The sequence below is a fragment of the Wyeomyia smithii genome, chromosome 2, assembly GCF_029784165.1.
Source record: "Wyeomyia smithii strain HCP4-BCI-WySm-NY-G18 chromosome 2, ASM2978416v1, whole genome shotgun sequence".
In the NCBI taxonomy this organism is placed as follows: Eukaryota; Metazoa; Arthropoda; class Insecta; order Diptera; family Culicidae; genus Wyeomyia; species Wyeomyia smithii.
In genome coordinates this window covers 164,747,112-164,762,598 of record NC_073695.1, presented here as the reverse complement: position 1 = coordinate 164,762,598, position 15,487 = coordinate 164,747,112, and the positions used below count along the sequence as shown (strand labels likewise).

The 15,487-nt window shown below is 32.2% G+C and overlaps 1 protein-coding gene across 9 annotated transcripts in view; it reads right to left on the bottom strand.

The window, feature by feature from the left end:
• LOC129720821 (phosphatidylinositol-binding clathrin assembly protein LAP) overlaps window positions 1–15,487 on the bottom strand; it is a 79,300-nt gene that overhangs the window by 14,336 nt on the left and 49,477 nt on the right. For 4 of the 9 annotated variants that reach the window (XM_055672619.1, XM_055672621.1, XM_055672620.1 and 1 more), the window contains 4 exons: window positions 14,651–14,909; window positions 14,490–14,591; window positions 7,910–8,017; window positions 4,481–4,712 (listed from right to left, as the gene is read on the bottom strand). In XM_055672619.1, coding sequence (XP_055528594.1) covers window positions 4,481–4,712; window positions 7,910–8,017; window positions 14,490–14,591; window positions 14,651–14,909 — 701 coding nt within the window. The remainder of the gene's footprint in view (window positions 1–4,480; window positions 4,713–7,909; window positions 8,018–14,489; window positions 14,592–14,650; window positions 14,910–15,487) is intronic. The other 5 variants (XM_055672623.1, XM_055672628.1, XM_055672626.1 and 2 more) reach the window with 3 other exon arrangements.

The window sequence follows — 15,487 nt, the reverse complement described above, 5'->3', positions numbered from 1 at the left end:
TGGCCAGTCCACTATAAAGCGTTTCTATGCCAAATGATCTGAACATTAAAAATGCGTCGGAAATCCGGGTCGAATAAAGGCCAATTTTGGAAATTGCCGACTGCTCGGTTCGCCAAATAATGACTTGAATTATTCGGCCAAATAGGACGAATATGAAGCAAATAAAAAATAAATCCCTTTAGAATGTCAATTTCGCTGAATAAACTACCGGTCTGCTCTTTGTTTAGCCACCCTTTGCGAGACGAGTTCATATATGATTCTTATCGAAAAACTCCTTGCAGTTTTTTTTGCTATTTTAATCAGATTCTCATTAATTGACCATTTCAAGTTCGAATAAATTAATACTGGTGTCACACCCCTGCAGAAAGTTACGAACCTTTCATGCTAGCATCTTAATATGCTGACATTCAAATCAACCCTGCTTCCCGAGCTGTCAACTGCTGTGGCCAGCAATGACTAAAACCCTAGAGTTAAAGATTGTACGACTGTCACTGAAAATTTCCAATCGAAATGTCAAAACTCGTTCCAATCGAACATAAGAAGGTTTGACATGTCATATTTGTCTTAGTAGATGGGAAGTATTGTGATTTAACAATAACAAAATGCGAAAAATCTAGAGATGAAACTCGATGGTAACAAAAAATTTTACGATAATTTATTTTTTAAATGGTTACAAAAATCATAACGCCATAGACCTCCCTTCTATTGTCTCTGATTTTTTGCTTCTGATTAATTTTTAATTTTGTTTTTCCTCACTGTTGACAACTGGATGAGATTCTGACTCACTACGGCTGTTGAAATTTCGAACGAACATTGGGTAGCTTGTTCGGAGTGACCGTAATCAATCGACATATTATCCGATGTCTCACTTGCCACTTGAGCCACACTCTTTTACACAGGTCCCGGTAACTTTCAGTGCTTTTCCATTCTCCGAAGTATAAATCATCGAGATTAAAGTGGAACTGCAAAACATTTCTTTATTTGGATTGGTATTTTCAAAACGCCAAACTTACGCTGCAAAGACGTGTCGTTTCTGTTACTAAAAAATCTTCTGGTAATTCACATTATTGGTGGGGAATCGATAAAAGCTTATGTTTTCTAAATTTCGTGATATTCGATTTGAACAAAACAGAAAACAGCACTTCATTTTTTCATTACTATATACAGCAAAACAAATTGAAACAAAAAACTATGAAACTGCAAATCTGAGTAGTCATGTAATCATAAAAATCATGACTTTTATTTTTTGCAATGTTGTTCTAGAATGGCTGCCAGATCGACGGAAATTCTTTCAGCCAAACTTTACCTCTAGGCCTTTAGTAAAAACAATAGGAAACGAGGTCAAGCACGAACATGCTCATTTCTATATATTGTACGAAGAACAAATACTAAACGTAAGTGATTACCTATCTTATATTGAAATAATTATTATAATGAAATTGTTTAAATCTAACCTAAGCCCATTACAAAGACAGTGTTATTCTAACAATCAGATTTGCTTATTCCTAAAGGAATTTTTTAACCTACGTCAGTGGGAAAAAATATACGGTTATTAAATTGGAAATAAATTTTCTCGCTTAGGCAATAACTGACTAATGGCGTGTTGCATACTTTTGGCGATTCGATATATTTACCAAAATTAAAAAAAAAAAAACAAATCTTTTTAAATCATTAGAATATAATTATTTTGAAAAGTACTGGAATTGAATTTTTGACGTAGGACTACGTCTAACCGCACTATATAGAGATACATTCTGTGGAAACTAAAACCAAGCTGTAACGTTGAAATGAAAGATTTCAAACGTTAATACTGATGTAACCACATGATGGATCACAATAAACAATATGTCGTTGGATTGGTAAAATGATGGACAGTTTTGTGATTCTTCAGTTATCATCATCATTTCATTGTTAAACAGTGAAAATTTCATAAAAGTTTCAGGGTCGAATTTTCACGAACAATGTACCAATCACATGCGAGTACTCCTGACACAGACTTCATGAGTAGACACCAACTGCCTGCTGTGATATCGTGGCAAAAAAAAATCGACAGAATCTCCCCGTCCCAATAGGTCAACTAATGTTTGCTTCCATGAACCTAGACTCTTTTGATGTCTTGAAGGTGAAGCTTTTTCGGAAAGTTTGTAACCACGTCTACTATCAGACAATTTAACGATCTGCTGTTAGAATGTTATTAAAACTGATGTCTTGAAGGAAAACATGCTGCCACAGGCAATAGTACTGCACCGAGCAATGTATGAATAGAGCGCTGGTCACTCGTCGTCTATCAGTGCAGAAGAGCTCGATATTCATTTGTGTGCAGTCAAGCCGAGTGAAAACTACATTGCCGCTGTCGACACACAGTGCGGCGTGTTGGGTTAACGCGACCTGGAACGCAATCGAATTGCCGTTTGAATTGTCTTCTTCTTCTTCTTGTTTCGTTTAGTAGCAAATATCAGAGTTCAATATGATTAGAGGCAGATAGCAGGGTATATAAATTTGGTGCATTGTACAGATAAAATGCGTTGTTTATTTTTGAATTCTACACTCTGTTTTTCTCAGATTTAATAAAAAACTAAATATAGGGTACTTAAGAGACAATAGAAAACCAAAATGCTCCATACAGATTTTTGAACAGGTAGTTAAACGAGCTGTACTGATGATTATATTTTACTAGCTAAATGAATTTGGTTCAATATGACAATCCTAGTTGCATCCCGCGTTGGCCGTATAGAGGAAGACCAAAATCATTTCACATTGATATTAAAAAAGCGACATTTGTATTTGTATTTTTCAATTAAATTTTTTTCTGCAATAAAATCTACAAGAAAATATTACTTTCTAAGCCTTATTTTTAATTGAACAACACTATGCAAACAATATTTACTAAGGCTTGTGCATCACTCTAGCCCGGTTTATTTATGAAGATAACAGACATATTATGACTTCCAAATATCTTCGTTGTTCTTTGGTATCTTGAAACTGATTAAATTTTTTTCTGATTGAATTTGCATACTGATGAAATGTTAAAATTGACCTGAATTGAATGTTAACATGTTCATAAAATTCAATGTCAATTTTAAATTTTCTGTAAATATGCATTTTCTACTAAAAACTGTAATTCGTTATCGCCGTTTTTCCACGAGCCTTAGTAGCAGAAATGGCCACCAATGAACTAGTTTTCGTTCCAAGTCGTTTGAGGTGTCGCTTGATGAATTTAGGCTGACGACCTAGATACTTGATATTACCACCCGAGTAATTAGAAACATAGTACTGCTTTGATCATGATCATTATATTGCCGGAACATATTCCAATGATATCTCCGATTCCGGTTATCCGCTTCGGTAACAAAAAAAAACAAAATACCTTTCCTTTGGAGGATGTAGAGCTTGAATTGGTTGAAATAAATCAAGAAAACACCCAAAAATCATTGAATGTAACCGCTCGATTTTGGCAAAACGAGCTCGAATCAAACAGAGCTTCAAAAGGAAATATAAAACTTTTGTACTGCCGCTCCAAGCATAACTGTCCCATATTCTGTGCAAACCTTATGGACGCTGGGACATTTATGCTTGGAGCGGCAGTGTAGTCCTACGTCAACTATGCGGTAGTGTCTTGGATACCACCCTCCTACTATTTTTTTAAAACTTAACCTTTAATAAAAAATTTATCCGTGTGCAAAGTATCACACGGGTGCTCAATTAAAAAATATAGGTAATTTGGCTCCACACAGAAATTGCTCAGCGTTACTAGTATCATACGAGCTAACAAATCTGGAAATTTTCAAAACTATTTAAAAAGTTATAGACCTGAATATGTTACCAAAATTTAAACTCTGATAGATTTTCTGTCAGAGCAGATGTCAACCTGACTTGATTCCAGGATGCACAAAGTTATTGTTCTGTGATGACACAACCATTTCCTTGAAAAATGGAAAAAGGGTTCATCGGCACGGCAGTCAACTGCAGAAAAACTCTGACATTTTCTCTTCTTCTCACTTACATAAATTGAAATTTTCTCTCAATGCTTCTTAAACTCAATTGATCATCTGTGACAAGAATCATCAACAACACCCCATCTGTACCTTTACGTTCCATGTTGTATAATGTAGCTACCGCGAAAATTGTAACAGCAGACTACTCACATGTGTCGGTCGTGAACGTTATCGATGGCAGTGGAAACTATATTACCACAAATATTTAATTTGTTTCTTGGCAAACTACTATCTATTGCGAAACAATGCTATTCTTAAACAAATTCCTCATGATGATTGAGCATAGAGCTCAAAATAAGTAACATGGAACAAATATAGGTAGAATGGTAACAATCCAGCGTAATGATTTACGCGATTTCATATTCAGTTTTAAATATAACAAAGCAAAAATATTTTTGTCTGAAATTTTATACTCATACCGTGGTGTTTATAAAAAGTAATGCATAATCAGTATTTAACATTTATATAATCAAAACATTACTCACTTGATTTGAGAAGAAGATCCCTTGTTGATTGATAAGCTTTCCGCCAGTGATGCCAGTGAACTGTCCAGATCTCCGGTAAGAACTTTTCCTGGTTGCTGATTTGTTGGCGCCTGTATTGAGCCACCTGCAAGTGCGGTTGGTTGTGAAGCAAAATTTACTCCTGCGGCGGATTGGATTTGACCAGTGTAACCAATGTTGCCAGGTTTTAGTACATCACCCAACGCATCGAATCCTTTTATGCGCGATTCCATATTTATTTGCGGAAGTGAAATACGCGTATGTGCATGTGTACATGTGTATGTGTTCCGAAACCACGGTGATTATGTTTGCAAGTGTACGATTTTTTATCGTTTACACCGGTTTGCATTATTTCATTTCGTCCAATGAGTATTTTAGTTACATTATAAGAATACATGATATCAATATCCAAAAGAATGGAACATAAATAATGTAAAGATAACGGGATAAATAAAACCATGGTTAGATACATCATTAACTATAGTATAATATAAGCGATAGAACTTATGGAACGGAAATTAGAAGCCAACGAACAATTAATAGAATCAATGATAATAATGTACAAATGATTTTGTTTTTGATAGAGAAAACAGAGTATCATTATTTTCGATGCAATAACATATTAGCTAGTATGGTTTATTGTACATCACGAACATGATACAAGGTTTTCAGCGATAAGCAGGATATAATGTTGCTCAACATAAATTATGCTCCTTACTTCGCAACATCAAACATTATGAAATAATATGATAGCAAAAACGTAACAAGAAAAGCCTTTATTATGAAAGAAATGCTATAATGAATTGACATTTATACATCATCAAATTAGTTTCTTTACCCGTAACATATGAATGAAATTTGGCTGCTACTCTGTCAAAACCAAGAAAATAATATCCAGAATGTATGAAGGTATACGTATTTTAATTTTTCATTTCGAAATTATTTCAACGAAAGAAAAATTACTATTGTAATAGGACAATAGTTATTATACTACCGAGATTAATATTTAAGCGTTTAACGAGAGTAGAACCAGTAAGTACAATATAATTGTGTTAACTGCGACGGGATTTTCTTAAAATTCAAAACAAAACTGTAAAATAATTCAGATAAATCAATTGAAAATTACTGTAAGGCCTATCCGGGCATATTGAATTGAAACACGCTAATGCAAAACTAGTTCATAATACAATTATTTGCAACAAGCGAATAGTTGAGCAATTAATTTGTTAATAATATTGAATCAAATTTTACAAACCAAATGCATGGTAATTGCGAAAAACGTGCCGCTAAATCAGTATACAGTTGAAACAATAGTTCCAAAAAAATTTGGTAATGAAAGAAAAAACTTAAGACGGGGATCTTTGATCAGTTGAATTGCGGTTATTATAGAAAAGTCTCAGTATTGTAGATATATGAAAACAATACAGCATATAACACAGTGATCTAGAATGCTATTCTAATATAAGGTGAACCTAAAAATAGGAGTGAAATGGATAACAACTATGATAAATGTTGTCAACAATTTTATTTCAATACTGCACAGCACAATTATAAGAAAGATAGTGCGTTAGGGTTGCATTTTATTTCGGTCATGTATCCAATTACTGTTTGTCAAAAAAAAGGATTCATGTACATATTTTGGTATGCGTGCACATACTTTACTCTACATATGGAATTGGGGACCTATTTCGGCAGAAACTGCAGCAGCGTCAACATTTGTTAAGTAGTAAATGAACCTTTGGTTCGGCCTTCGAGAGATATGCATATGTATTCGGAACTCTCCATGGTCGACTCTAGTAGGAATTTTGCCTCAAGGTAAATAAAGAGGTAAAGAATTGTTCATACTGCATAAATAAGAAATTTATTATATGAAAATATAGATCTAAGACTGATAATGAAAATTAGATTGGTGTTGGTTTGCACTACTAGAAGTTTACACGCTTTTTCAATAATAAAAGTAAAAAGCGACCAAAGACACCCCGTTCTGACAGATAGTTCTATGTAGTAATTTATTTTAGCATAAATTATGTAAGTCCCCAATTAGCAAATTTAAACAATATCATTACAACAAATAGCAAAAATGATCTTTATACAATTGTTCTGGATAGTTTCTATCAAACATATTTGGTCTATTTCACATTTCTGGTATTTTCTGGTACCGGTAATTCAATTTGGTTCAACAAGATAGAAATGATAATTTTAGTAAAAATTTAGGATTATGAAACGAATATCAAATATATTAGAAAGTTCACGATTTAAACTTTACTATGCAAGTTCAACATTTTAATTACTTGTTCGGAGTTGGATGGCGTCATAAGTTTTATATAAATAACAAACAGAATCGAGCATACGTTTTGCACAGAAACCGACTTATAGTTTCTCTTTAATGATGATATGTTTATTTTTTACGAGTAAAATGATTGTTTGTAATTATAATTACTCGTGATAGTCGATAAAAGGATCGCCATTAGGCAATAAAAAATTAAAAAAAGTAACAATATTGTAGTCAATATTGTTTTAAAAGTCGTTTGTAAATACTTTCGTTCGATTTAATACATTATTGTAATACAGAGATACTTTTTGTTCATAATTAAGTTTATCGCAAAATGGGTCCATAAAATGTAGGAGAACTTTGAAAAGGCCGGAAAATATCTAAAATATATAAAATTCTCAAATCTAATGTTCAAATAAAAATCACATCATGGGTAATAATTACTTCAGTAATCATCACTGTTAATGCTTTGTATAATTTACTATGTTTAACAGTTGTTCAAGATGAATATGCTCAGAACATTTAAAGCAGAATTGTAAAAGCTACACAATAAAGCTATACATTGTTTTCTGGTATGGTTCTTCGAAAAAAAAATAATCAAAAACCGGCATTTTTTGGTTTACCACATTTGATTCTTTTGAAAATTATTATGAATAAAAAATACAAAACAAATGAAAATACTTGTATTGACGAAAGTGGGCCAAATAATGATGAATGTACCAACAAAAGCATACAAAACAGATTAAGCAGAAAAGACAAACAACATAACATGATTTAAGCTAGTGGACCTCCAATCAATGACTGGTTTGCTGCTGATGAAGTAGACATATACGTTTGTTGCTGAGGTGCCATGTGCTGTGAACCACCAACTGCCTCCGCAACGCCACTCGATTCTTGTACGATGGACGATATTTGTTTACCGTCAGCATTAGAGGCTTGTTTGGAAGGAGAACCTTCCATTGCAAACCGAATAGATTCATTCAAATCATCGAAAGCGCTTTTTGGCGGAGTTTGTTGATGTGCTGGCGACGAGATCAATTGCGGGCACACACTTTGTGGCGGCGGTGGACGCATTGGTGGTCCAGGTCTATGTGCGCTAGTAGAACAACTAGAAGTAATCCCTCCATGGGTGTTATCACCTGGCATTTTTTGCTGTTGTGGTTGTATTTGCGCTGGTGCAAACTGTTGCTGGCTACCACCATCCAACTCATCAATTAAAAACGGATTCGGCACGGAGCTATCCAGCGCTGCTTGCAAACGATAAAATGTATTCGGATTTGTTTAGATTAATAATACCCAACAATTGAGTCAATTCAAGCTATACTACAAATTACGTCTTTTCTACCAGAGCGGAATCCAATATTCTCGAGTTCAACATTTCACAACCTTCCATTGCTAATTGCAATAACGTTCATAGATTTTATAATGCAATTTAAGATTGACGACGGTAATTGCACGACAGTTTCGAAATAAGTTTTCATAAATCATATGAAAAATTTTAATGTTATATTTGCAGCGATCGAGCGTATTTTTTTTCTTACGCTAACAAGTATCGCAATGTGATGTCTAGCAATCACATAAATCAGAAGAATAACACCATCAATTATAACCAGTGTACTCATTCAACTACAGTGCATATTAATCAAAAGCGGGGTGTCTCTAATATTTTTTACAGTTTTTTGTAAAAAAAAACGTGTTTCTATTGTGCCACCAACTAGAAAAAAACCTTTCTATCATTCGAATAATATAGTGAAGCTTGATTGTGAAAAAAAATAAAAATAAAAAAAAAATGTATGTATGTATATATATATATATATATATATATATATATATATATATATATATATATATATATATATATATATATATATATATATATGTATATATATATATATATATATATATATATATATATATATATATATATATATATATATATATATATATATATATATATATATATATATATATATATATATATATACATATATATATATATATATATATATATATATATATATATATATATATATATATATATATATATATATATATATATATATATATATATACATATATATATATATATATATATATATATATATATATATATATATATATATATATATATATATATATATATATTTTTATATATATATATATATATATATATATATATATATATATATATATATATAAATATATATATATATATATATATATATATATATATATATATATATATATATATATATTTATATATATATATATATATATATATATATATATATATATATATATATATATATATATATATATATATATATATATTATATATATATATATATATATATATATATATATATATATATATATATATATATATATATATATATATATATATATATATATATATATATATATATATATATATATATATATATATATATATATATATATATATATATATACATATATATATAGCTGCAGCAATTGAATAATGCAATTAATCGAAAGCCTATTGTAATTTACGTATTTGTCACTCTAATAACAGTGGCTGATGAAAACAGCTCAAGGAAAGCCAAAAAATGACTTTTTATTAATTTACATAACTTTTTGAATACATAAGAAGATTTTCATTTTACATTTTAACAACCTTCGTCGAAAATATTCAGTTAGACACTTCAATGGGAATGAATTTTTTTATTGGTATAAGTGACAAGCACACAGAAAACTTTCTACTCGAAAACATGTACAAACATGGATACCGCAAGGTTTTCTTTTAAACTTTATTCGACAACAAGCAATCAAGTTTTCAATACTGTAGTGAAATGTTAAAAAAAAAAACTACTGGACCACCCGAATTAATGATAATAGTGATTAATTAACACATATTCTAAAAAAACACACTCAAGTTTTTGCGAATTCATTATATTTTCAATGACATTGAACCTCATTCAATTCTGACAGGGAAAAATGCATTTCATACTAAACTCTTCCGAATATTGCGGCGCTATTTGAAAAAAGTCAAAAGTTACCACCGTTTATTGAATTATTCCATTCACGGAAAAATATCTCCGTGAATGTGAACATAACCATAACTTATTAAGACTCATGAGTAATTTTCTTAAATGGCGTATACAGAATACAGTAATACAGTAAATACTGAAAATTTATAATATTGCATTTTGAACTTTTGATTGACCGCTTTCATATTCTGATTCTAAAATAACTTACACCGAGCCGAAAATAAGGAATATCTTTGATGAAAGTTTGTGTGCAGTTTGTCTTAAATAAAGTGAGCGATTTATGGGCCTTACCCTGCAATATTTTCAACAGTACCCTAAAATTCATTCTCAGAAAAAAATTCTATGCAACTTACAGCTACACAAGCAGCATACAAGCTACAACGCTTTGAATAAAACCTAAGCTCAAATCACAGAGCAGATATGCAAAACTCTGCAGCAAATCGGTGCCCAAGCTTTCGCATTCATTTTTTGCTGTTCCATCCTACATTGATTTTACAGTGCATCGTTCGAACAATAGTTTGGCTCCAATAGTTTGAACATGCACAAAAAAACTTTTTTGTTTCAATGACCAGGCAAAAAGGTGATCTTGAATAGTTGAATCTATCAAAATCAAGTTAAGACAGGACCGCATTCAAGAGATCTTTAAAGCGGAAATTTAGTAGCAATTCACAATCAACGTCAATAGAACAAATTAAACTAAAAATCTTTCAACCATTCAAACATTGTTTAACAAATGTTCTTGGATCGTACACCTCGCGACTGTTGAAACTATATTTACCTGTTAGTTGATTTACTTTAATATTTTCGTTGGACTTGGAAACCGAATTTCTCGACCTACGACAACATTGTACCCAATGTCGTAAGCAGTGCTGTGTATAGCGCGTCTGATATGCAATACTCGCAATGTTAGGTATAAAAACGGTACGAGAAGAAGTACCGTTTTTATACCTAACATTGCGAGTATTGCATATCAGACGCGCTATACACAGCACTGCTTACGACATTGGGTACAATGTAAAATAATGATTGTCGTTAGTCAAGATATTCAGTTTTCAACTTGGGCAACAATGAAATTCATTAAAAATATATCTGCATAAAAACCGTTGCACGTATGCGGGTGGTACTGTACGATTATCATGAAAAGGCACCCCTCGCTATACCAGTACCGGGGAGAACAAAAGATTCTCTCGGCGGAAAAGCGGCGAGAGCTCATACAGTCCTTTTGCTGAATGAATGGAATATAAGCGTAATAGAATTTCGAGTGTAAAATGCGTCCTCTTCACCGCTAAATGCCGATACTTAAAATAAAGAGATTTTGTCTCGTATTTGGTTCTTCAGGTGAACAGATGTGCTCAAATGCATATGCCCTTCTAGTAAATTATTCTTGGGTTTAAGGAAATCCTCCATATGTGAAAAATACTTAGTTTGTTGAACCAAATACGTGCGCAATCATTCATTCAAATCGAAAATGACCGATATTGAACAAAAGGTCATTTGGTATGGATGATATAACTCTATAATCTAAGCTGCATATAAAATATCGAATATCGAACAAAACACTTCCCTCACTACACACTTGTTCAATTTTACTCTAAATTGAGTAAAAGCGACTCAGTTTCGTATTTTACAATCTAAATGTCGAAAAATGAGAAACAATGATTAGCAAAACTGAATAACTATTACTCAGTATATTTTTCTGTTTTACTCATTTTTAAGTGACCGTTCATTTTGTTGTTCGGTCCGCATATCCAACGCGATTCAAACTGTACTAGTTTTGGAATTGTTTTTTATTGATAACGTGGAGAGCTAGTAAAAAGGAACTAAAATGGAACAAATTTTTTTGTCATCTTCCATGATGTGGGATATTGGTTCCGGGTTACGTAAAGGAACTCGTAACCCATCCCATTTGCAAATTTTATTTTCTATGTGTAGTATCTAACTCTTTTAATTTAGCTACTATTTCACTTTAAAAGCAAAAAGCTGCGCTTTCATCCAACGACGCGTCTACGTAAATACAGTAGAGCAGAAAATTGTGAATCTTAGTGTTTAACTAAAACTTAAACTAAAACACTAAATGAAGGCAGCTTATTACTTTTAAAATAAAATAGCAGCTAAACTGAAAGAGCTAGATGCTTGGTGTCAAAGAACAACTTGTAGAGTAGAATGTTTTATTTAGTTAGTTTCGATGTTCAATTTACTTAACAACAAAACCCATGTTTATCACACAATTTAAAGTGAAAATTGCAAGCTTAGCTCTCAAATAACATTTGATTTCACATTTGTTTCTAAGTGCTTCTTTTTCTCTCCAATTCGACGTTTTTTAAAACACTCTTGATTACAAAATTTACTCAGCTATCCAACGAAACCAACATAATTGAGCTAGCTATCACACTTATTGTGCTAGACCTCCTTAAAGCAAACATAACCGAAAATTGAAAAGGGGATAACTCTGCAGTAGTTAAATTTTGGCCATATGCGTAGAAGGTTTTTTTTTCTTAAAATAGGGTTCTCTATCACCCCTTAAAAGATTTTAAATAAGCTCCGTGACATGTTACTCTAGTTATTTAGGGTAGATCCAGTTTTGACTAAAGTGAGTCAAATTTTACTTAATTTATGATAAAAATTACCTCGCATTCACCACAAGCAGCGATTTAGTAAAAAGCTTTACTTTGTGTTTCAAGCTGTGCGATTAAAAGAAGCAGTCTTCGGAAAAGTATTTAGTAGCGGTGGACAAAACAGGTCTTCTCTGTGAGCGGCTAACCGATTCAAATGAACACAATGATTTGAATGATTTACGTGCGTTGACAGCTCGTGTTGGCGAACTATAAGTGTTGGAGCGCTCCAAAAACCGTGGTTTATTTCCGTGAACTGCTCATTCGTTCGCTCTTTTCTAAGAACCGGTTAATACAACCGGCTCGTGAGCCGTTCGCTCATCCCACTGTACACAATGCTGTAGAAAACCTATCGAAGTAGTTTGAAACCCTACGCATAAGATTGTTTACTTTGCACACTTGGAGCATTTATAAGCTCACTTATATCGAATTTCTTAATTCCAATGTGTCGGGCAAATCTGACGAGGAATAAAGAAACGACATCGCAATTTACGACGCAAGTAAGAAGGAGATACTAGATGATTGTTTACGAATTAAGCACGTGCGGTGGCGGGTTGAAGCTGACCAATTTTACAGTACGCTTTGGGCAGCACGCTAGGTCAATACTGGGTCAAAATTGAGCAAATAAAGAAGAGTTTCGACAGAAGTTAGGTTGCTATAAGTTTGCTATAAGCCTCACTCTTTGTTCATTTGTGTGTTACACCGTCTGCACGGTAATGAGAAATAACGTTTTCAAATATCTTTACTTCACTTCATGTAAATGAAGTCTCATTGAAATGTTGAAAGTTGGTAAATACCACTAAGCACACAGGATCGAGTGCAGCTAATTATCTGACTAATATACCGAACAAATCAGGTTTTGCTCAAAATCTGATTTCAACTAATCATGGTGTGCTGCCCGGATGCAGTTTTTGCATAGAAACACGACACAGCGTGTTTTGCAGCTACCATTTAATGTTAGTGTTGAATCTACGGCACGCAGGGCGGCTACCGAAACACCGGTGCCTGTGTCAGTGTTATATTTCCGGTACCGGTGTTTCAATCGTCGCCCTGTCTAACACTAAGTGGTGTTATAATACACGTCGTGTCGTGTTTCAAATATATCATTCAGTGTATGGCGTGGTTTGGACATGATTTTATTTGTCTAGACATCTACAGATATAATCGATTGTTCACTAGTGATCAATCAACTCAACCGATTTTGTCGACTTCAGTAGATTTAGTTTTATTTACAGAAAAGTCTGTCAATCGTCCTGTTGAGCTTTTAATAAGCGTCTTACTTCATATCGTAATGTTATTGTTAAGGAACCTAACAAAGGTAAAAAGCTCCTTCGTCTTTAGTATTATATTAGAATCAAACTGTTTCGTTTGAATATGTGGGTTTTTTTTCCAAAAAAAAAAACGAAATAAGCTCAAGCATTTGCATCATTCGGAAGGTTAGTTAGAATGCCAACGGTTTAAGCACGTTCGAACACAAAAAAAATATTACAAGTAACGTAAAATATTTTATCATTTAATTTTCAGTTGCTTCTGATGTAAACCACGATTTTGTTTAGAAATTATGTGCAATATCAATTCAATTTGCGTGGAATATTCTGGAATTTTCTATCATAAGCGATGGAGGCAATTCCGATTCGATTCGACATAAAGTTTTTTTGATGTGCAGACGAAGAGCGACTTTGGACGTAATAAAGCAAATTTCAAAAAAATTAATTAATATAGCATATTTCATTAACAACTGCTCATTATGATAATGTGTTATGATAATAACACTGTTGTTTATTCTGGATTCCAGCTTGTTGTGTATCTATGTAGAGTTTAAGATTTTTTAGGGTTTATGGCGAAAATTTTGAAAAAGAAGTCTTGTGATCGAGAAAAATGCAAAAAAATATAAACAAAATGATTCAGTCTAAAATTATAGCTAACATGCGTCTTCTTTTGAGATTCAAATCAGTGAACACTTATGCTTTATAAAAAAATAGAGTTGAGGGTTAGAAACAATAAGAAAACAGATGGAAGTGCGCTTCAACATATTAGATTTATGAACAAAGCAATGCTTTCGCTAAAGATTGTCTTACCAACTGGGTCTGTATTACCAAATACAGAAGAGAAATTGCTATCCGACACGAACGTGTTAGCTGTGCTGGGTGGTATCGCTGCAGTGGAACTTCCATTAATACCTGAAATGATTATCAATCATAAAAAAGCAACCTCAATAGTACCTTTGCAATTACACTACCATTGCTTATCCACATGCTGTTCGCAGCTGTGGTCATTGTTACCGGTTGCGCTGATTGCGATGTTCCAAACATATCCGCAAATGGATTGCCTAGTTGAAGCAAGTCATCGGAAGCCTTTGATTCAATTTCAGATGACTGTGTATTAGCGTCTCCCCCAAATAAATCGTCGACATTGCGTTTTGTCGCTGAAGGTGACGATAAGAAGGGATTTGTTATGGTCACGCTAGCGCCGCTGGCAGTTGGAGATGAGACTTTAGACTGGAATAATGAAGGAAATTAAAATTAAACGCTTGACGATCTTATCCGATAAACTTAATATAAAAATAATTTTATTTCACGAGAAACGATACATGACAAAATATGGTTCATTTTTATTTGTAAACTTCATGTTTGCTCTCAACCATGGTGTGTTCATTACGTCATGCTTCAGATAAGACAATAACGGCAATACCACAGAACAGACTGATTAAACCGACAGCAGGTCTGGAACCGAATATGTCGTAACTAGAACGCCAATTTTATTTTTTTTAATAGGGGGGAAATGTTTGTAATGATAAATATATATATATATATATATATATATATATATATATATATATATATATATATATATATATATATATATATATATATATATATATATATATATATATATATATATATATATTTATATATATATATATATATATATATATATATATATATATATATATATATATATATATATATATATATATATATATATATATATATATATATTATATATATATATATATATATATATATATATATATATATATATATATATATATATATATATATATATATATATATAT